We start from the raw sequence: 21,600 nt of genomic DNA, 5'->3' as shown, positions 1-21,600 counted from the left end.
GAATGGCCTGTGCAGCACAGAGCATCACACAACACACTGCACAACACTCACTCAGGCCTCTCGGATCAGAACAGACCACAATATCCTCATTCACCCCGGATCTCCAGCCAATCTAATTAACGAGGAAAGTGTACAGTAAACCACATCCCCTTCTACTCGACTCTAAGGACACATCCTCTCCATCTCTCCAATATATTACAACTGTCATATAAGCACCATATATTCAAGTCCAGGGGGGTATCTGATTGGCTGAGCTTTTATACCCATTTTGTGTTCTGGCAGTGTCTCTGTGCTGTCATTTGGCCTGTAGTGTTGTTGTGTAGGATAAATATGGATGGCACGCACCAGGCTTGTGTTTCGGTGGCAACTGCAGATCTGAGACGTGTTTAGATCTGAGAGATTTGAAGGGCATCTGAAGGGTTGTGTTTGCATAACGTACAGAACGGAAGAGAGGGAGAGTGTGCAGTGGCTCCCTCACAAAACTAAATGAACTGCAACAGGGTGTGCCTCTTTGGCCTTATCATTAGATGTAGGTTGTGCGAGTGTTTGGTGTTTCAGTTCAAGAGTGCACATCGTAAGTGTGTATATATAGGGACCCTGGAGTAATCATGTTTGAAAAATACTGCAGGATAAGAACAGGGTGGGCGTTGGAGTTAGTCTTGCACGTCTTGTGTTTGTGTCACGCTACGTTCGTGCAGGGGTCATGCTTTGCTCTGTGATTTGGCGTGTCCGTTAGGGTGTAGCTGTCTCCGTGTTTGAGCCCCTGGAAGTATTGTTTCTCTTTAATGTCCATGTCCATGTGTGCATGGGAAGCAAGTCGGAATGAGGGGCACTCTTAATATTTTGGCATGTTTCCCTTCACTGTCGTGCCTCGTCTGCATATATTCACGAGTGTGTAAATAAGAGTGTGGGTGTTGGGGAGGGGGCTGGAAGGAGAGAGAGACTTGAGTAACGGAGTCTTTATCTCTCTGTCTGGCTCCATCTCACACAAGTGCATTGGGCTGGTGGTATTCATTTGAGATAAGCCAATTAAGTGCCTTTGCCAGTTTTAACTGCAGTCCTGCTTCATAAATGATGAACGCCGTGAGAGCACTGGTGGCTTCTCTGTAATTAGAACTTCCATTAATGATCGCCGAGGCCCTTCTCCTTTGAAGTTCCCCTAATAATCCTGACAGTGTCACATTCTTTCAGTCTACTTGGGGAGACATACATTAGTGAAGTTAATCTGACGCCAAATCCCATTTTAGCAACAGGGCTGCGATTGTATCATGTCTCAGGCTTTCACCATGGCTTTTAAATTGAATGTTGAATATTTGATGAGTTGGGGTTAGCCATGTTTATATTTCAGCATAAATCATGCCTCTCGTCTGTCCCAGATTGTGTTATTTTCATCATAAATGCAAAGGATGTGGTGAATTGTTCCTCTATTGCTGTTGTGATGGTGGAAGAAGCTGTGGTGTGTGGCACCGTCCAGCTGGAGCTCTAAAGTTTGCAGCATAAAGTGGTTCAAAACGTCCACAAGTGGCACCCATTGTGCGAATTGTGTAACAGATGGTGACTTTTTCCATGCCTGTCTCAGTCAGGTTTAAAAAAAAAAAAAAAACACCACCCATCATAAGCCAGATGTAAGTAAACGCCTATTGGTCTACCTGTGCACATGCCGTCTCTGCTCAAAGCCTCCATCCATCTCGCAGGCCTAATTGAGTTGAGGTTTAATCACATATGCATTTCGCCCATCTGTTGCTTCGCATAGTTGCTCTTCGGTTTGTCCTCTGCCAGCTTTCCGGCCCTTTCCACATTATCTTTTGGCCTCACGCTGTGAGCATCGGCAAAGGCCTTAAGTCAGGTGAGGACCTAGCACGAGGGTCACCTTGGAAACGGACTGAGACACAGGTGCAAGGAGTGATTGGAAAATCCCCAGGACCTTTTCTCCTTATCTATGAAATATCCTCATTTAAATAGATGTGTGTGTGTGTGTGTGTGTGTGTGTGTGTGTGTGTGTGTGTGTGTGTGTGTGTGTGTGTGTGTGTGTGTGCGCTCGTGTTTTTTAAACAGCCTCCTCCTTGGACTGAACCCTTCTGCCTTCTATTCCTCGGTGTCAAGAAGAAAAAAAACGTTTTTTTAATGAAAGCTGCAAACAAGGAGAGAGTAGCTTGGGGAGGCTGGGCCTTCTCCCATATTCTCTGATTGGTTTGCGACTGGAATGGCCTGCTCAGTTAAATTCTTCAAAAAGGATATACTCTGACACCTAATGCATTTAAATTCATCTGCCCTTGAACTGCAAGGTTAGAGTGGCGTGTTTGTGTACTTGGGTAAAAATTGTATCCCAAAGTCCTTTTGTGGTCGCTAATGGCTCTGTTTCGCTCACTGGTTGGAATGCTCTTTTTTAATTGGCCAGATCAAGAGGAAAGCTTCACTGAGAAATGAGAAATCAACCGGCTAGAATGTGGCTTCATAAAGGTGTAATATTAGTCTGGACTCTCAGCTGATTTGAGATGCCAGCAGCTCTGTTGAGATGGCAGCCTCCCTGCTTTTCTGCTTCACCCTCTCTCTATCTCTTTCTCTCTCTCTCTCTATCTCTTTCTCTCTCTCTCTCTATCTCTTTATCTCCCTCTCTCTCTTTCTCTCCCTCTCTATCTCTTTCTTTTCTCTCTCTTTCTCTTCTCTCTTTCTCTCTTCTATTTCTCTCTATCTCTTTCTCTCGCTCTCTCTTTATCTCTCTCTCTCTTTCTCTCCATCTCTTTCTTTCTCCTCTCTCTTTCTCTCTCTCTTTCTCTTCTCTCTTTCTTTTTCTCTCTCACTCTCTCTTTTTCTCTATGCGTTGCCTTCTGATGGGCCACACGTTGTGTCACTCCTTTCCAATCTACCAGATGTCTCAATTAGCGTTTTGTCAGAGGTGTGAGAGTAGTGTAGAGTTACTTATTTACCCAATCACTGGGGGAATCATTTGGATTTTTCTCCCCCCTCGTTTCTTCTCCTCGTGTTTCTTTTTCTCTTTCTCTCGCTTCAGGAAACATCTAATCAAGGAGCAGGAGGGAACTGGGGTGAGAATGTTTGGTTATTCATGCCAGCGTCAATCCAAGTGGCCATGATTTATACGACCATTTAACAGAGGAATGGATGCATGACAAGAAAGTTTGCTCCCGCTCGCAAAGTCAAGCAGCAACAAGGGCAATTGAATCCCGAAAAGAAAGAACCTACTAGCACACACTGAGCAGATTCTTGCTGTGAAACTCACTGTGCATTTAAAACAGCCTCAATAATGTCTTAAGTCTTCAGTCTTGACACCTCACGAGGAACTAGACAGTAGCAAGTTTAGAGTGGTGTTTGCACTGAAAGGTCACGCGACATGACACAGATAGGCGCCAGATAAGAGTCTTCTCCAGAACAATGCTCTCACACTCTCAACCTCACTGCTGAACTTTTTGTTTTCTTTTACAAGCTGGCAGATCTTTGCACAGGAGGTCTAAACCTGACGGTTTCACTCAACCTCCCCCTCAGACACTGTTTGGTAGGCAGGTATGAAAGGTGGTAACAAGCGACGACACACCGTCTGAAGCGACGTGTTATTTAAAGCCCTGGTGTCGGTGAACAACAGCCATTGTGCCAAGGGTGCTCGCAGTGGGGGAGTGTGTGTGTGTGTGTGTGTGTGTGTGTGTGGTGTGTGTGTGGTGTGTGTGTGTGTGTGTGTGTGTGTGTGTGTGAGAGAGAGAGAGAGATTTCAGGAATGGTTGAACGAGGAGGTGCGCTGTCTCGGCACTTGCGGGCGGGCTGAAGCAGCGGGGAGTCTTGTACGTGGGGGCAATGCTTGCTGTCGAGCGTCATTATTACCTGATCTCTCAGCTCGACTCTTTTCTTGTCACCACCGGAAGCAATGTTCTCGGGCGAAAGCTGTGTGTGTCTGTGTCTGTGTCTGTGTCTGTGTCTGTGTCTGTGTCTGTGTCTGTCTGGTAATCGGCTGGCTGGGACATCTGTGGTGTGTGTGTTTGTGAGGGGGGTTTACAGAAACAAAAGGCCGCTGAGCCAATTATCCATCGCTCTGCCAACCTCTCTTTTGCTAGGGAAATATTTTGGAAGCTAGGGTAAATTTTTCCTCTCCTACCTTACCTATGCACAGAACTGTGTGTGTCTGTGTGTGTGGATCTGAGCGTGTGTGTGTGTGTCTGTGAGAGAGACACTAAGTTTCTTTTATCCCATTTCAAGAACACAACTTTTGTTGTCCGCAAAAGATGCTCTAGGAAAGAGAGCAGAACACCAAAAAAGATGTAAACAGCTACAAAATGGATTCCTCTCATGACAAATCCTTGAGGACATGGATGGTAAACATATCAACAGAAGTCCGCTGCAACCACTCCACCGACAAGCACCAATGACTGAAGCAGACCTGTGGATAGGAAGCAAGCCGGTGAAAAATGAGGAACATGAATATTTTTGAATTTTATGCATGTCATGTTACATTACTGTCAGGATGGAATAAAAAAAACTGCTCACCTGATCACATTCTGAATCATGCTGCATGCTCCATTCCCCTGGCTGGGGTTACTGTGGAAAGCAGGGCAGGTGATTGTCAAAACACACATCATCAGCAATCACCAGTGCTCGCCGTGCACAGACTTCAGTGGGACTGAATGTGGTGCTCGGTATCTTCATGCTTTGGAGCATCCATTTGCCAGCGTTTGAAATTCAAATGCCTATGTAAATGTGCTCGTTAATGCTCAGCCTGATAGCCTTTTTACTCAGGGCTCCTCAGTCTCCTTCTTGCCTGTCATCTCCTAGGCTGTAAACTCACTCCTCTACACGCTAACCTGCTCGTCCACGTGCTAACTCACTCGGTCACACGCCAACTCACTCCTCCGGCCTTGTCTGTCAGACAGAAATTCAAGGAAACACAGAAATGAAAAGGAGACTATGAATGACTGAGTATTGGAAAAAAAACAAAAAAAAACACCACTACAAAATTAATTGTATTTTAAGGAGCAAGGTCATTTTTTTGTCAGAGGTAGAAATGTAGACCTTGGTAATATAGTACCATATATCCGTGGTAATATAGTACCATATAACCTTGGGAAATCGCAGGCTTTTACCTCATCATTTCTTTCATAACCTAAATACTATTTCACCCTTGTAATATAGTACCATGTATAGATCTCATACATGTTCCATGTCTTGACACTGGTGCTGCACAATTTTTATAGTGTTGCCAAACACTTTCTTTTGAAGTTGCTGTTAGTTTACCATTATATTATGACAAGTATAAACATGCATTTCCTATGGTAATTATCGATGTCCAGCTGGCTATGATGTATACCTGCCCTATTCTAGTCTGAGCCTGTAATGATAAGTAATAGGCTGTTGTGATCACCATAATTAAGTCAGCCTACAAAATCACTGACAAAATGTGGCAGCTAAAAAAAGGTTGTATGGTACACTTTCACAAAGCATGGAGGCTGGCTAGGGATGCACGATATTGAATTTTAGCCGATATCCGATATGCCGATATTTACAAGCTCATTTTGGCCGATTGCCGATGCCGATACCGATATATACACCTCTGCTTTTTAATTATTGAAAAGTCTCTCCTGTACTAAAATGAATCTGTTATTATGATAGGGTATTGCTGTAGATACGGGACATTAAAAACTTGATTTGTATCATTTTAGAAATAGACATTCACTCATGAAAACTATTGAAATGATTTCAAATATGGCAGATTTATTTATATTTTCACGTCACAATTTTCATATTTGAACAGTACCTCCTTGAACTTGAACAACTACACTCTGGAAATGCAACTTGGCTAACTTGGCAAGCTAACGTTGGTTAACTGACTTACAGTTTAATAACATCCCTTCTAGGATTTCTAGACTAATCTATGTAAGGTTATTGCCAAGTTAGCTATATAAATTCCATATATGCAAAAGTGGGCTCGTGACATAACGTTTCACCTCCCGTCAAATGAGATCATCAACTTCGCTGGTGTCACGTAGCATGCAAGCTAACTAGCAACATATAATTCTATTAGCGCACGACAGGTAATGTTGCAAAGCGTTGCATGCGGGTGGTCTGCATATGCATGCAACCTACGTTACGGCCAAGCTGTCGTCTCCTCTTCCATCTCCTGAAAAGTTTCCTGACAAATAGCATGTCAACATCCTCTGATACTGTGAAGTACTGCCACACAGCCGACGTGTTGAATTACGTTGTTGGCGCTCATAGTAACCAAAACATTTGCTTCGCGTGCGCATAATTTGAACGTCACTTTATCGGCCAGGTACATCGGCAGAAATATTCATATCTGCAGATGCCGATAATTAAGTTTTGAAGCTTTTATCTGCAGATACCGATGTCGTGCCGATATTATCGTGCATCCCTAAGGCTGGCAGGTGATATTTGCCCACTGTACCTATAGTTTCCTCATGTAGGTCCAGAGTGTCCTTGGAGATCTAAAAGCCTCCCCCTTTCCCATTCTCAGAGAGGCAGAAACAAACAAGCTCCTTTCAAAGCAGATGCCTTACAATTTGATCAAAAACTGGCACAATGGCCCTTTTTTATACATGGTGTGTTTCATGCTTGCATGATTATTTGTCAGGCAGATTATTTGTCAGGCAAAGCGATTGTGACTCACTCTTCCCCAAGACCCCCCTCCAGCTTCCTTTTCATTGTGTCCACACAGTGGGCCTATCCAACAGGCCTCATTTTCAAGCCATGTGTTCCCCAAACCAGCCAGCTCCATGATAACTGAGGGGAGAGGCCTGCCAAGCATGAGTAGCATTGTACTACCAGAGGTGTTTGGCGTGATGCTCAGCGGGTTATTGTCAGATTGGGTAAAGCGAGTGGGCTGTCGTCCACGTCCCGCCAGTCAGGGTTTGGAATGTAAAAGGAATGCTGGGTCTTAGCCCTTAAGACGCCAGCGCCGATACTCATGGATGATTTCTGGCCTCCGTGGATGCTGAGTGTAGGGGAAAAATCTCTCCTGCACTGGCTGCGTTCAGCGTTCATGAAGACCTCATTATCCCACTGCCCCCCCCCCCCCCCCCCCCATCTATTCCACACTACACTCAAGTGGAGCATGTGTGGCCATCGATACTCATAAACGCCCAGGACCTGAACTGTGTGCTGAAGCAATTTGCGACAGACAGGATGATCACATTTTCTTCTCTCCCTCTGTGAACAAATGTAAAAAATTCAGAAGTTACAACATTGTTACCTCCTCGTGCAAGAAAAGAGTTAAAAAGTACTCTTTGGATGTGGACTGACACAGGTAGGAGGAAGAAGCATTGCTCTGAGCTTGTATTAATTATATGGTCATTGCGCTGGAAATGAAATCTGACGGGGGTGGGGGAAGCAAAAACGAGCGAGTAATGGAAGTGTGACTGCTTCGCCATGGGGGTTAACCCGAGAGACGGCGGTCCGAAGAGAAAGCCTGGTGTGGTCAGCGCTCCGCTGGCCCGTGCTGCAGAAAGTCGAGTCGTTTCACAGCATAAGTGTTAAAGTAAGAATAGCAAGGGTGAATGTGTTTCACTGAGTTTCCTCACTAGAGTTGCGTTTCCATTTGCAGTTTGTGCAATTTCTGTCTGTACATTTTTTACTTTCCCACGGTTCTGTAGGAAGCAGAAGCTGTGGCGTGGGTTGAGCATAGGTTTTATACCTGCACAAAAAAAGGCCCCAGTCTATTTCTCAGCAGGCGATTTCATTATCTTCATCTGCAACCCACTGGAGATGTGAAAGGATGGGAGAAATAACTATCCATCCAGCCTGTCCATATCAACTCATCCTTGAATGGTTTCTGAAGCGTTTTATTCAGGATGGTTGCCAGAGACCGTTCTGCTAGCTGTGTTAATGGGATACGTTAATGTCAAATATGACGGCAGTCAGGGTTTTATGTACAGGCGTTGTGATCTACAACCTATCCTGGAGGACTGTGATTGTTGCTACATTGCTACATTTGCGGATCTTGCATGATTGGAAGTCAATATTTGTTTAGTTTCTAGCACTGTCAACAATATTACCTCCATGGTTGTTTAAAAAAAGAACAGCTGAGCCGAAATGGCCTTCACTGTCCTTAGACCAGGGTGAGAGCTCGAAATGCAAAACTTCCCCAAGTTCCTGCAGTGGCAGTGATGACCCCCCCCCCCCCCCCCCCCCCACCCACACACACACAAAACTTTATGCTAAAAAACACACTCTGGCAGTAGAGGATCTCCAATTTAATGGTGTCCCGGGTCTCTTCTGGAGAAATCTCAACCGTGTTATATTGGATACAGTGGAAGTGCTGCTTGCCCGCAGGGTAGCTAGCTGAAGCACCGGGCTGTGAAGGCTCAGCAGATGCATGCGCGCGGTCTTTACCATATGAGCCACCCTATCACCAGCAGGGAATAGACTGGATTAGCCGGTGAGGGGAGGGTGGTGAGTGGGAGCGGGACGGTGCGCATCAGGGATACATATATGCCGCGGGTACCATTAGCAGCTCCTGTGGTGGCCACAGATGGGGCATCTCGGCTGAAATTATGCAGCTCTGAGAAATGTGGTTTCCCCTTTTCCATTTTATTGGCAACAGTGCAGTGCTCTGCACTTACGGTGAATTTTGAAGGAAATGTGTGTGTGTGTGTGTGTGTGTGTGTGTGTGTGTGTGTGTATTTGTTTGTGTGTGTGTGTGTGTGTGTGTGTGTGTGTATATTTGTTTGTGTTTTGAGCCTTGGGTAACGTTATTCTCTAGCAAAAGCGTCAGTGCATTTTACAGTCACAGCAACCTGTCTGTAATCACTCTCACTTAATCACCCACAAATACAGAGGGCTCTTGACAACTACTACTGGAGAACGTGGTTATGATTTTCCTCACCGGAGGAGGCAGATTCACTGAGTTCTTTAGTGTGTCTACACTGATTTAATGAGAGTGGAGTAGGAGAATGCACTGGATGATGACTCTGTGGCTCCTTCTCAAGACACTGACGGCTGGGAGGTGAAAAAGGGGGCTGTCTGAGAGAGTCCAAGCCTTCCTTATTCATGCCGTCAGCTGGCTAAATTTCCTCTTCAAATGTCCTTCAAAGTGAAACTGATGGAGTTAGAAAATGGCACGAATGTTGTTCAGTCCATGAATTATGCAACTTGTTTTCTGTCTCCCTCTTTTGATATGAAAAGTGCAAATGAATTGCACGCGCGCAGGGCCACTCTAAGTGTCTCTCGACAAGTTTCACCAAATTTGTGATTTAAATGAAACATAGGGGCCATGCTGTCTTTCATTAAATAAATCCTGTTTTGTTTGCTTCCATTTTAGACTCGTCCCACCGCTATGCTAATTCATTTCCTGCTAACGTGTCTTCATATTCCATTGTGGAGCCTTTCACAAGCCACTTAAATGAGAAATGGCCTGTAGAGAATAGAGGTATTTCTCAACACAATAACTTGGCACAGAGCTCTGTTTGTATGCTGTTTTCGTTGAACAGATGCAACGGGGCTGCTTTGTGTGTTTATGAAGAGGAATGTGTGTGTTTCTTTGGGAACAAGTGCGCAAAAGGTGACCTTGTTAGATAAAAGCAAAGCATGAAAACTGAACCCGATGAAAGTGAGTTTCTATTCTCGGCTCATTAATGTAGATTTGAAGGTCATCTCCTAATTACAATGGAAACGCTGGCTGGGGATAGGCATCTGTTGTTTGCTGCTTGAGACGGAGGTTGAAGGGGAGAAAGACGCTTTGAGTGATCATCACAGTGCTACTAACATGTCACGTCATGAAGACGGATGGCAGAGACCAGACGGTGGGGTTTTTCTTTCTAGTGTATGTTGTATGTTTTTGATGTTTGTCAGGAGGTGTGTGTGTGTGTGTGTCGGGGTGTGTGGGCCTCCTCCATACTCCTCCCCCTCTTCTTTATCATAAGTGGTGTGAAGAGGCTGTTTGTGTTGCATTTCAGGTGTGCCGCTCAGCAGATTGCTATACTGACGATCATGTTTTAAGTCCACTATAGAGGACAGTTATACCAGGGAGTAGCCTGGTATAACTGTGTGAATTGATAGGGTCTTTTGGAGGTTGTTTCCAGTCGTTGCGTCCTCATGGGCACAGACTTCGGGTTCATTTTCAACCATTGGACCAGCCTTCAACCAGTTGGTATTGAACACTATGGGATTGCTATAACGTTACTTCCTACTTGCAAGCTTATATATTGTCCTTTTCCCAAACCCCGTTGGTGGTAAATAAACAATGTCTTTGCCCTTGATTAATACATTACACATTCTTCTTGCTCCGGCTTGAATTCTTCAATGTTTGCTAGCGTTGCTACAACTTTTGGTATCGCTTCGTCTTGCTCTAGCACTGCCGACCGTTGCTGTAACTACTTTTGAAACAAACACTTCACTTCAACGTCATTGCACTTAGCCACCCCCAGTGGTCGCTGATTGGAGGCCACTCAGAATGGCCCTGCCATCTTGCAGGAGAGTTTCCAGACCATAATGACAGTGAAAACAGAGCTGTGACTAGTAGGAGGACGGAGCCAGGCTACCTTGGGAGTACTCCTTGCAATAAAGCACAAAAGACATGAGCGAAGTAATCACGCTACCCTTTGCTCTAGCCAAGGGGTGTGGGGAAAAAAAGAAAAACGCATGTATTTTTAATGTGCTGCAAATAAGAAATACAGCCTCTCTCCCACTCTCATCCACAGGCAATAGGATTGTGTAAGCCACAGTTCCGTTCGTGCCACTTTTCCGCAGCTAATAAAAGAGGCCTTATCATTACCCACAAGACTTCAATTTAATGCTGAGCTCTTCACACATGTGATGTGCTCTCAACAATATTCTCAGCCCTCCGTGGCTTTGTGATGTGTGTGTGTGTGTGGTGGAGAGAGAAAGAGAGAGAGTTTCTTTCTCATTTTCTCTCTCTCTGTGTGTATGTGTTCATCTCTGTGAGTGTCTGTGTGTGTGTGTGTGCATCTGAGTGTGTGTGAATCTGTGTGTGTGAAAGATGAAGAATGTGCACCCAGTCATAACCATTGCTTACTGTACTGATGATGAAGCCGGTGTTCAGGCTGATTGGTGGAGCTTGTTAAGCTGACTTCTGGACTGGAAAGCAAAGCACTGGAGTGTTTGAGGCGGGGGCTCAGTTTTCCCAGCTCTGAGAATTCAGACAGGCTCTTTCCACTCTGCTGGATAGTTGAACCACAGAATTTGACATAGCCATGACTGGGCCCAACACTAAGAGGAATAACGTCTAATGACTATCAAATACCTCTCCCCGCTTCAGCGAACTGCTCCTCTCAGCTGGGGACCTTGGCACCCTTCTCTAAAGAGCTTAGTCTGAGTGAAGTTAAAAGAATGACCCATTACCTATAATTTAGTTGACCAAATTCCGTTTTCCTTTTCCCCCCTGATTTCTCCTCTGTCAGTGGTAGAACAGTGAGTACTTGAGAGAAAGATGTGTTGCCTAATTGACTTTGCTGTGTCAAACCAGAGCAGAAATCGCAACGCCCTGGCGCTGTAGCAATTTCATGGCTGGGCCAGCCGAGCGTTTAGCCGAAGGTTTGGGCTCGACTTTCAGATGGCAGAGAGCGGGAACGTGGTGCCAGTGCTTGTTTACCCGCCTCTGGGCTAACACAGGCTACGCCTTGGCACCCTCTCAGTCAGCTGTGTGATCGGGGCCCCATGCTCATGTTATACACACACACTGCTTCTTGACCTGGAACTGCTCTGTGCTCCACACAAAACAAACTAGAAGCTCCAATCAGACCGCTTCCAGCCAGGCCTGGGTCTGTCTGCTTTGAGCCAGGAGTTGTTGCAGGATGCAGGAGCTCCACTCTCTTTAGTTTTCCAGATGAGTTTTCCGAATTTGCACCCTTGGATTTCTTGAAAGAGGATGTGCTTTTTGTCCTGTGCATTTGACAAGGGTGTGTGTGTGTGTGTGTGTGTGTGTGTGTGTGTGTGTGTGTGTGTGTGTGTGTGTGTGTGTGTGTGTGTGTGTGTGTGTGTCTGAGCGAAGGAGGGGGATGTAACACAACCAAAACACACAGAGTGGCTCTTGAGTTCTGTGTGTCATGGGTGAGTTCAAAGGGTGAGGAGAGAGTGGCCGGGAATTTGGAAGGTCCCTGGCAGAAGCCAGGCGTGACTTCACTCACTCCAGGCTGACACCTCACTAACGACGACGAGGGGCTTCTCTGTCTGGTCGTGGTGGCTGCTGCCGTTTGGAGGATTTACGAACCTGCTGGCGCTCACTGCTGAGTATCCCAACAAACTGGCAAGGCCATCCCTAGGAGGAAGGAAACTGCAAGGCAACGCAATGATTTATGACCCCAGCGGTGGAAGGCATTCCCCTGCCAGGCGTCCCAGCACATGCCTGTGAGATGAGCCCCATCCTGCTGCCTTATCAGCTGTGGACAGCTCTCTCCGCTGGACAGGGAAGCCTCGAATGACACAGGAACCAATTCATCCTCCGTTTCCTGTGAGGCTGTTGTGGCCGGAGTGCCGTGTGTGTGTGTTTGTGTATGGGGGGGGGGGGGGGGGGGGGTTGTTTGGCGGAGCGCAGGTCTGTTTGTCTAAAAAAAGGCAGAGTAGTCATCCACTCCCGAGTCCCACTGGAACACGCTGCCCTCCATCCAGATCAGGCCATTAGTACAGTTGGAGGAAACAGTGGTTGTGAGAAGAGATAGGGGTGCTGTTGAATGAGGCTTTCGCTGGAGTGTCGCTCTAGTGTCTAGTGGTGTTGTTAGAGGTTCTGTTCAGCTGCTTTTGTGTGTTTGTGTTTATTCTCCTTGGATGGTTTTGATTGGAAGAGCTCCCAAGGAAAGGAGCTGGCAGGCATAGAAACAGGAGAGGATATTGTTTCTTTCCCCCTCCACTCTTCTCTCTTTTTTGTGTTCTGCCTCTGCCTCCCTCTTGTCCTCGGTGGCAGCAGCCGGATGTGCCTCTCGCCTAAACACTCCAGAGTCAGAACAAAACATCCATTGGCTCCCGAAGGCCGGTGTCTGTGACAGCAGAGGCTCTGTGTGAGATAATGGGCCTGTTTACGGCACAGGTTTCTGGCTCCTGCCTCCTCCTGGCTGCTGGCTCCTGCTCACAGACGCTGCTTTCGGTGCACTCACCCATAAGCAGAGCCACTCTCTCTCTCTCTCTCTCTCTCTCTCTCTCTCTCTCTCTCTCTCTCTCTCTCTCTCTCTCTCTCTCTCTCTCGCCCTGGACTCCCCTGGCCACTCCACTCCCAGCCCGGGCCTCCATCTCCGCTTCCACACGTGGCTCCAGCCTCAGACAGGGGGGGGAGGTTAGGGGAATATGATTAATACACGCAATCAAATATGCATCACAGGCACAAACCTGGCCTAATATGGGCCTTTATTTGGATTAATATGGCCCCTGCACTGGGAGCCCGTCAGCTTGAATCAGGCCTAAAAGAGGCCAGTTCCACCTCACTCTCCAGCCCACGTGACCCCCCCACCACTGTACGGTATGATTGTTCTGTGCGTATGAAAGGTTGCCACTTTTTTCTATATGCGCAGCTGTTTCTCATTTGTTTCGTTCTCGGCACCTCTTGATCAGGGAACGTAGGGGTGGCTCCCCATCCATTTTGAGGGAGTTTAATACCTCCCTTGATATCTGCAGAGGATGGGGGCTCGTTTCTCTCGCCGTGAAGGTAACAGGTTTCTTTTTTCTCCTCTAAGTGGTGTGTACATAAGACGCCCTGTGCACCCTTATGGAAAAAGGGGGGGGGGGGGGGGGAAGAGAGGGGAGAGAGAAGATATTTTCCATGTGATTCACATCATGAGAAATGTTATAAAAGAACAAAGAAGATAGGGATGCACCAATGCTTTTTTTAGACCGAATACGAGAACTTACATCTGTATACTTGCCGATACTGGGTACCAATATGAGTGCTTAATAAATTGTCTATGCTGGTGTTCTATCAATTTCCCCTGCCCAACTGTTTCTGGTAGGCAAGTCTGATAGGGCAGCAAAAAATGGCAGACAGTCATAAAATCCTGCTAGCAGCTGTTTTCGGTAGGCAAAAAACACCTCCTGACCGCATCCTTGAGTTTAACATAATGTTGCCATGAAGTGCTACTGGAAACATTTTTATGAGTACGTGTACGAATATATTAGCACAGTATCGGCCCGATACAGAAATTAGGTATCGATGCATCCCTAGAAGAAGACGTAGAAAAACCTGACACAATCCTTTGTTTTGATTTCTTTCTGCCTCTCTAGAAACACAGCTTTGACACAGTCCCCTCAGTGAGGGGATAGAAAAATAACAGGCATAGAGAGCGCATGTGAGAAAGAGAGAGTAAAACAAGAATAAAAGAAAGAAAGAGTGTATCAGAGAGACAAGCAGATGAAGAGCATGAGGAAGTGTGTGTTCTTCATTGTTTGTACCCTGACATTTCCCTCAGCATCAGAATGGGAGCAAATTGATTAGCTCCTGTGACTTCTTCCCCGATTAGCCGTAGAATAAATGAAGGCGATTTCCATAATGGGAGATAATTAGACCTCAGCTCTTTTCATATTTCAATAACAGGATGGCAACACCGCTCCATGTAAAAGAGCTCACTGTGGCCATTAATAATTTAATTTGAGGTGCTTCTAGATTGCATTCAGATAATGCCAGATCAAACGACCAAACCTTTGCCACCACCGTTGATTAAAAACAATTATGTCACTTAGAGAGTGTTGATTGGAAGAAACAGCAGCCTGATAAGCTGGGGAGGAGATTTCAATACAGATACTTTTATGCAGAACTCTTCTGGATGCTTCTCCTACTTTGCATTTTTGACCAAATACCTAACTAGCTCCTGATACTGAACAGTTTTTACAGGACCACCATCACTCTTTATCTACAGTTGCCAATCATTGTAATTCCTGGCACAGATTAGGAGAAGTCACACACACACACACACACACACACACACACACACACACACACACACACACACACACACACACACACACACACACACACACACACACACACCTAAGGCAGATGCTGCAGTTTTATGCATCTTGTCGGATCTGCTGTCAGATTCGTTTAATGTGACCTAGCTGCATATATGAGTTGGAGTTGTTTTGCTTCTCTAAGCTGCACAGAGCCTAGCCATTACTGTGAATATACATCACAAGGTCAAAAGAAATACTACCCATAGCGCCTCTTTCATCACTGAAAAAGCAGCAGTGATTGACTAAAAACACCAGCAGATCATTTTTACGCCTGTTTGTTTTGCTCTGTTTTTAGTGTCGGTGTAACAAAGGCGGGCCGATGAAATGCGCATTCTATCAACAGACAGCTCTCTTTGTCCACTAGGCCCTCACAGAGACGAGCGCGTGTGTTTGGCTTTCGCACAATGGTCTGGTAGAAAGGTGTGGAAACGGAGTGCTATCCAACACATACTTCAGCATTTTCTTTTGTGTAAAGCCTACAGTCTGTGTGTTTGATACAAAGGAGGCACCCATGATCCTCTCTTTCCCCCCCTGTATCAGTTATGTCCTAATCAAAGCTATTGCCAGAGACACAGGTATGGTGTCCGTGTTTGTAGCTATTTAAGTGCAGTTTTCTATCAAGTGGCTGAAAACGAGGATGCTGATGGATCTGAAGCTTTCTTGTGCCCTCTCTCTGAACTGCACCTCAAGCTGCTCCTGCCCACTTGATTTTTCACTGCGCCCAAATTAATGGGGGCTTTTTAATCCCCGCTAATCTTTCCTCTCCTGTTCGGAGACAACACTCAGCTAACGCTAAACGGGGAACAGACGAATCTGCTCTCATATTTGAAAGTAGTTCCCTTAAGCAGTCAGCGAACTCCTTACCTCAGCGTTTCCTCTGGATGAACTAGTGCGGGCTGGACAAGCACAGCGCTGGAGGTTGTAGGAGTCAGGAGGCTCAGACGGCCAAAGCTTGGATAATTAATGAGTGTTTGTAAGGGCTGATTGTCATATCAGAGAACGCAACAACACAGGCCTACTTTGTTAAGCTGTTTTTAGACACTTTATCTCAGTGTTTGTGTGTGTGTTGGGTGGGCCTGTGTGTAGGGAGGGGGTGTGTGTATGTGTGCGTTCGAATGTGTATGACAGTGAGATGGTGTGTGTGTGTGTGTGTGTGTGTGTGTGTGTACATGAGTGTGGATGTGTTTGAGTGCTCAGACTGCAAGCCCAGGCCTCTCAGCTCAGCCACCAGGGATCTGAAGCACACCATCAAAGAGATGTTTAGGCTGCTCAGTCACCGCTCCCACTCACTGGCCAGACACTTAATGCATCACACTCAACACTGACAGCTAACACTAGACAGCTAACACTAGACAGCCTGCCACACAGGCCCCCAGAGCTGAAAAAGAAGGTTCCACTGGTGTAATGATAGCTGTTCTGTGATATGGTGGCATGCTTATTGATCACAGCTGTTGCCTCTGTGGCAACGAGAGCAAAAAACCGAGCTGTGTAAATATATCATTTATTTGTTATGCCTGCTTGACTTTTCTGTGTAACACATTCTGCAGGAATTGGCAAGTGAAGTGGTGCCCTTGCTAAAGCTTAGTATCAGTTTCTTTCCAAACAGCCTTGAATCATTGACTGATCTTTTTTCTCTTTTTCTCCCACAGCAAACCACAGTCTGCTGGGTGGTGGAGGAGGTAAGTCTCATATCTCTTGTTTGTTTCTGGAAATTCTTTCTTGCTCTGAGTGCGTGCTTTTTTCCCTTTGCTCTGTCACTCTTTGAGTGTTTCCTTGATCTATCTATCATACTTTCCTCCTTTCTCATTCATTTTTTCCCTCTCACTCTCTCTCTCTCTCTCTCTCTCCAACTCCGCTCTCCTCTCTCTCTCTATCTCTTTCTCTCTCTCTCTCTTTCTCCCCCCCCCCTCTCTCTGTACTGCTCGCCTGTATGTGTGTGGGTGTGATCTATTTGTGTCCTGTAACACTCCAGGATGCATGTAGCACATGTCGATGTTCAGACTCTCCTCCTTCAGTGCCTTGCCTTCATGTTTGGGAGTCTGGCTGGGCCGGCTTCACGCCGCCTGATGTGTCTAAATGCACGCCCTTTCCATCGGCCCCCACCCGAGCGTGTCACGTCCGAGTCGTGGGCCGTGACTTTGCCGGCCCTGTCGGAGCGCGTTTGCGTCAGTCGCGGCTGGACGGGGATCGGAGGCGCCCAGCCATGTCTGGGATATCTGTGCGGGCCGAGACGACAAGCGGAGCGGAGTTGAGCTGAGCTGAGCGGCTCTCCTCCCTCCCCTCCGCCCCTCCTCCTCCTCACAGATCCTCTCTCTTTGCATTTCTTTTCAGTTTTTTCCCCCCGTTTTCTTTTTTCTTTTCGTGCATACTCGCTGACATGATTGAAATAATCATTCCACAGAGCAGTGGTGAAACACAGGGGTTGGGGGCGGTGGTGGAATGAAGCAGACAGAGGGAGGAGGGGAAAGGGGGAAAAAAAAATCAACCCAATTATTCAGTGGATTTTGGATTCGGGGCGCACAGCACATTTGATGACACTCCGGAGCCTTGAGATAATGAAAATGGGTAATTTTTATTCTCCTCAGTCACCCAATCCTTTGTTTATCCATCTGTGCTCTGGAGTGACCAGGGCTTCTCTCTCTCCTCCTCCTCCCCATCATGAATCCCAATCTTCCAGCTCAGTGTTCATATTTCTCCTTTCTCCCTGAATGTGAGAAGGCAATTAAGAGTTCTGATACTCTTGCCCATATCAAATCACACTCCACCAAGTGGTTTTCGCCTCTCATCTTATCTCTGGTCAAGGCTTAAGGCCTTTGTAGCAGTGAGGTTTCCAGACATGATCTTTATCAGTAACTAGCCCTGAGCCCCCCTACGGAAGCCCTGAACTGCACGTGATGATACATTCTCACAGTAATGAGTTTATCTTTTTAATCTCGTTATTTCAAGATATTAAGTCATTATTTCAAGATGGTATCTTGTTATTTCAAGATATGAAGTCGTTATTTCAAGATAGTATCTTGTTTTTTCAAGATATTAAATCATAATTTTTTGTAAAACTTTGTTTCAAAATGCTATCCCGTATTTCAAGATGTTTTTGTTTTTTCAAAATATTAAGTAAGTAAACCTGCTGTCAAGTAACAGCTTATATCCTATATAGTCTACACATAATTGTATATTCTGTTAATTCATATTCTTTTAATACATAGCTTAAATTGGCAATTAGTATAAGTACCACACATAATTGCAGCCAAACTCTGCTAGATGTGACAGATGTGACAGATCAGTTATTTTAGAAACACACGACAGACTGATTGTTCCTTGAACCCCATACTACAAGCCAGGTGTGCATTTTGTACCTCCCTAAGGGCGCTTATATGGTACTCCGTACTACACGTTTACGGACACATGGGAAGGGCCTACACATAGATGGAACGCCCTGGAACGCCCTCTTCGTCGTCTCCGGGGCCCTCGGAGAGCTCTCCCGTGCACCGTTGAAATTCCTGTCGATCCGTCATGCCGTGCTGTACAGCGACGGATACCCCTTGGCCGTGATTGGTCCTCTACGACATCATTTCCAAACGACATCATTTCCGGAATCTCATATTTCTGGACCTCGCGTTTCCTGTTTCATTCCCTATATATCACAATACCGCCATGTTTAAAATCCACAAAAAAACTTAAGAAGATGGAGATCACGAACACTGAAGAGCGCATTGCGGAAGAGGTCCGGAAATATCCTCACCTCTATAACACATCGCTAAAAGATTACAAAGATGCGCGAATGACTGCCAATTCGTGGCGAGCGATATCTGCAGCGGTAGAGCCGGACACTAAAGACTGCGACTGTTTCCTGTTTCATTCCCTATATATCACAATACCGCCATATTTAAAACCCACATGAGTGCCGGCATCTGACAGAGTAGTGCCAGAGACTAGTGACAGTTGATAGGAGGGTCACATGTGTGGTGGGAGGAGGGAGATAAACAACGACGATTTCTAACTTACAAAGACGCTACAAAGCAACGTGTCTTCGACAAAAAAACGCTTCTCCACCTACTGTTCTGGCGGTGAATTGTTTTCAGCACCCCCAGCCTTCGGAGAACCATAAAGGCAACAGAAATGCTAATTAGTCCGTCCTATCCGTCCGCCCGCCCATCCGTAACGGAGTCGGAGTACCATACTGGCACCTTTAGGGTTGTCTTAACAAACATTTGTGTTTGCCTGATTGATTTCAAAAGACACACACACACACTAACCACCCTCACATGAACTACTACACAGTCAGTAAGTTTGAGTACACACACACACACAAAACACACACACACACACACTCATCCTAACATGGTCTACTACAGAGGCATTCACATGCAAGTTATTGCAGGCAATATCTATGCCTGAAATATGTCTCCATATCTTTGCCACTTGATGAGTCACCGATGTGCCCTGGTGTCATTGATACACTGGCCCCCAGATCGTTATCTGCTGTAAGTCATCATACTCTCTATTCATTGATTGGTCACAATGTGAGAAGCATCAGAGGTAATTTCTTTTTCATTACACCCACATAATTGTTTTCTTTCAGGGCTCTAGCACATTCCAGCAGATTGGGCTTTTAGTTTTCTTTACTGATAGAGGGAGAGAGGGAGGGAGGGAGAGAGAGAGAGAGAGAGAGAGAGAGAGAGAGAGAGAGAGAGAGAGAGAGAGAGAGAGAGAGAGAGAGAGAGAGAGAGAGAGAGAGAGAGAGAGAGAGAGAGAGAGAGAGAGAGAGAGAGAGAGAGAGAGAGAGAGAGAGAGAGAGAGAGACTTCCCTTTTGCGAAATAGAATCGCACAGCCTGCAAGGCTTCCACATTCTTGTGAGAAATGGTGTAAAAACAATTTGAAACGTGTCAGATTATTTTAGACTTCTATGGTTGCAGACACAGCAAGATCCCTGATGAAAGCACTTCATTGTAGTGCTTTACACCGATGAGACTCTAATCAAAGCGTACATCAAGAGCATTGTCTTCGCTAATTGCTTTCCCCTGATGGTAATTCTCGAAAGCCAATTAACCCTGCAACCATGATATGATGGGTTTGTCTTTTCTGAACCAGCTCGGCATTTCTGAATCAGCCCACGTCGTTTCCCCCCGTTACACCAGAACCCACACCACTGGAATGCTCCGAAACTGGCCTTCAGTGACTGTGGTTTGGCTCGTTTTTCTCTGGCAAGCCAGTGCAGCTCTATCTCAGGAGGGTGGAGGGTGTGTGGGGGACGCAAGACCTGATTGAGGGGGCTTTAGGAGGTGGGCGATTCAATTTATTTATTTATTTATTTAATTTATCATGTCCAAGCCTCTCTTCTTAATCCAACAGGCCTTTTTCTTCTTTCTCCCCCCTTTTAAGTAAAAAAACAACAAAGCTCTTGGTTGCGCCTGCTTTTATCTTTAGTGTGCCCAGGGTGGCTTTATCTGGGCCTTCCCTATCGGTGCTGGGTGGCTGATACATAAACCTGTTTACCTCCTCTCTTCTCCTCCCCTCCCCTCCACTCTGCTCCTCTCTGCTCTTCTCTATCGGCTGGCGACTGAGGACCTCCAGCTGTGACAACTCCATCTCTGTGGACTCTTGGAGGTGGAGGGGTGTGTGTGTGTGTGTGTGTGTGTGTGTGTGTGTGTGTGCGCGTGTGGGGAGGGGGATGTAGGTGTCCCTTATCTCCCCTCGGGCTCCAGCTGGCATCATTTCATGTACACAGCTCTGCTCTTCAGTCCAGCATCCCTTGTATCATTGTTTACTCAAATTCTTTTTCTTTTTTTCTGTGTGTAACACTGTGTAAGACATTTGGTGAGGCTCCCTTGGTTTTTCTTAGGGGAAACTTTTAATACTTGGTTTCTCACTCCATTTGACATGCTGTAGATGGAACGCCCAGTAAGGATAGGGTGTGTGTGTGTGTGTGTGTGTGTGTGTGTGTGACTGAGCGTGCCTTACGAAGGGCTCCACAGGCTGGGCTGGAGCCTCCGGTCATGCGGTCAATTGCAGATCCTGGTGGAGTGAGTGTTTGTTTTGATCCGTCTGATTATGAAGTGGGGAAGAAAAAAACCCCACCTCTCCACTCCTCTCTCGCGGGCGCTAATGGCCTGCGTCAAAGTTATTTCCTGTTGTGGCCAGGAGACATGAAAGCCCACAGGACAATAAAAACACAGATGCAGAGCATTCCAGCAAGCTCATGCTCTTTCTCTCCATGTGTCTTTGAACAACGGAGCAACTTTCCTCTCCTCTCATGTCTGTCTTTGGTTCCCGCCACGGAGGTTATGTTTTCAGTGCTGTTTGTTGGTTTGTCTGTCTGTCAGCAGGATTACGCAAAAGCTACCGGGCCGATTTTAATTAAACTTGGTGGAGGGGTGTAGCATGGGCCAAGGAAGAACCCATTCGATTTGTTTCCCACTTTCTTTAATATTGCGAGGCATTTGGCCTTGGTGGAGGTGCCCTTCTAATGGAATGATGGAGCATTTGAAAAATAGGTGTTTCTTGAGTCCGATGAGGTTGGGTGTTCACCTACACACACACACACACACACACACACTGACCCATGCTAACAGAAATGACCTCATCACTGCTAGCAGGAGGTTAAGCAGAACCCCTCGGACTTGTGCACATTGTGATTAGGAGATGTCATGGGGTGATTCAGCAGCATAGCTGCATGTTGACTTAGTCCCAGCTGA

The 21,600-nt window shown here is 46.2% G+C and overlaps 1 protein-coding gene across 3 annotated transcripts in view; it reads left to right on the top strand.

Annotated features, from left to right (window-relative positions):
* Positions 1-21,600, top strand: part of macrod2 (mono-ADP ribosylhydrolase 2) — a 455,835-nt gene that overhangs the window by 117,386 nt on the left and 316,849 nt on the right. For all 3 annotated transcript variants that reach the window (XM_031579216.2, XM_012829891.3, XM_031579217.2), the window contains exon 4: positions 16,554-16,583. In XM_031579216.2, the coding sequence (XP_031435076.1) occupies positions 16,554-16,583 (30 nt within the window). The remainder of the gene's footprint in view (positions 1-16,553; positions 16,584-21,600) is intronic.

The sequence above is a fragment of the Clupea harengus genome, chromosome 13, assembly GCF_900700415.2.
Source record: "Clupea harengus chromosome 13, Ch_v2.0.2, whole genome shotgun sequence".
Lineage (NCBI taxonomy): Eukaryota > Metazoa > Chordata > Actinopteri > Clupeiformes > Clupeidae > Clupea > Clupea harengus.
Note: the sequence above shows the minus strand (reverse complement) of the source record. Positions and strands in the feature narration are given on the sequence as shown.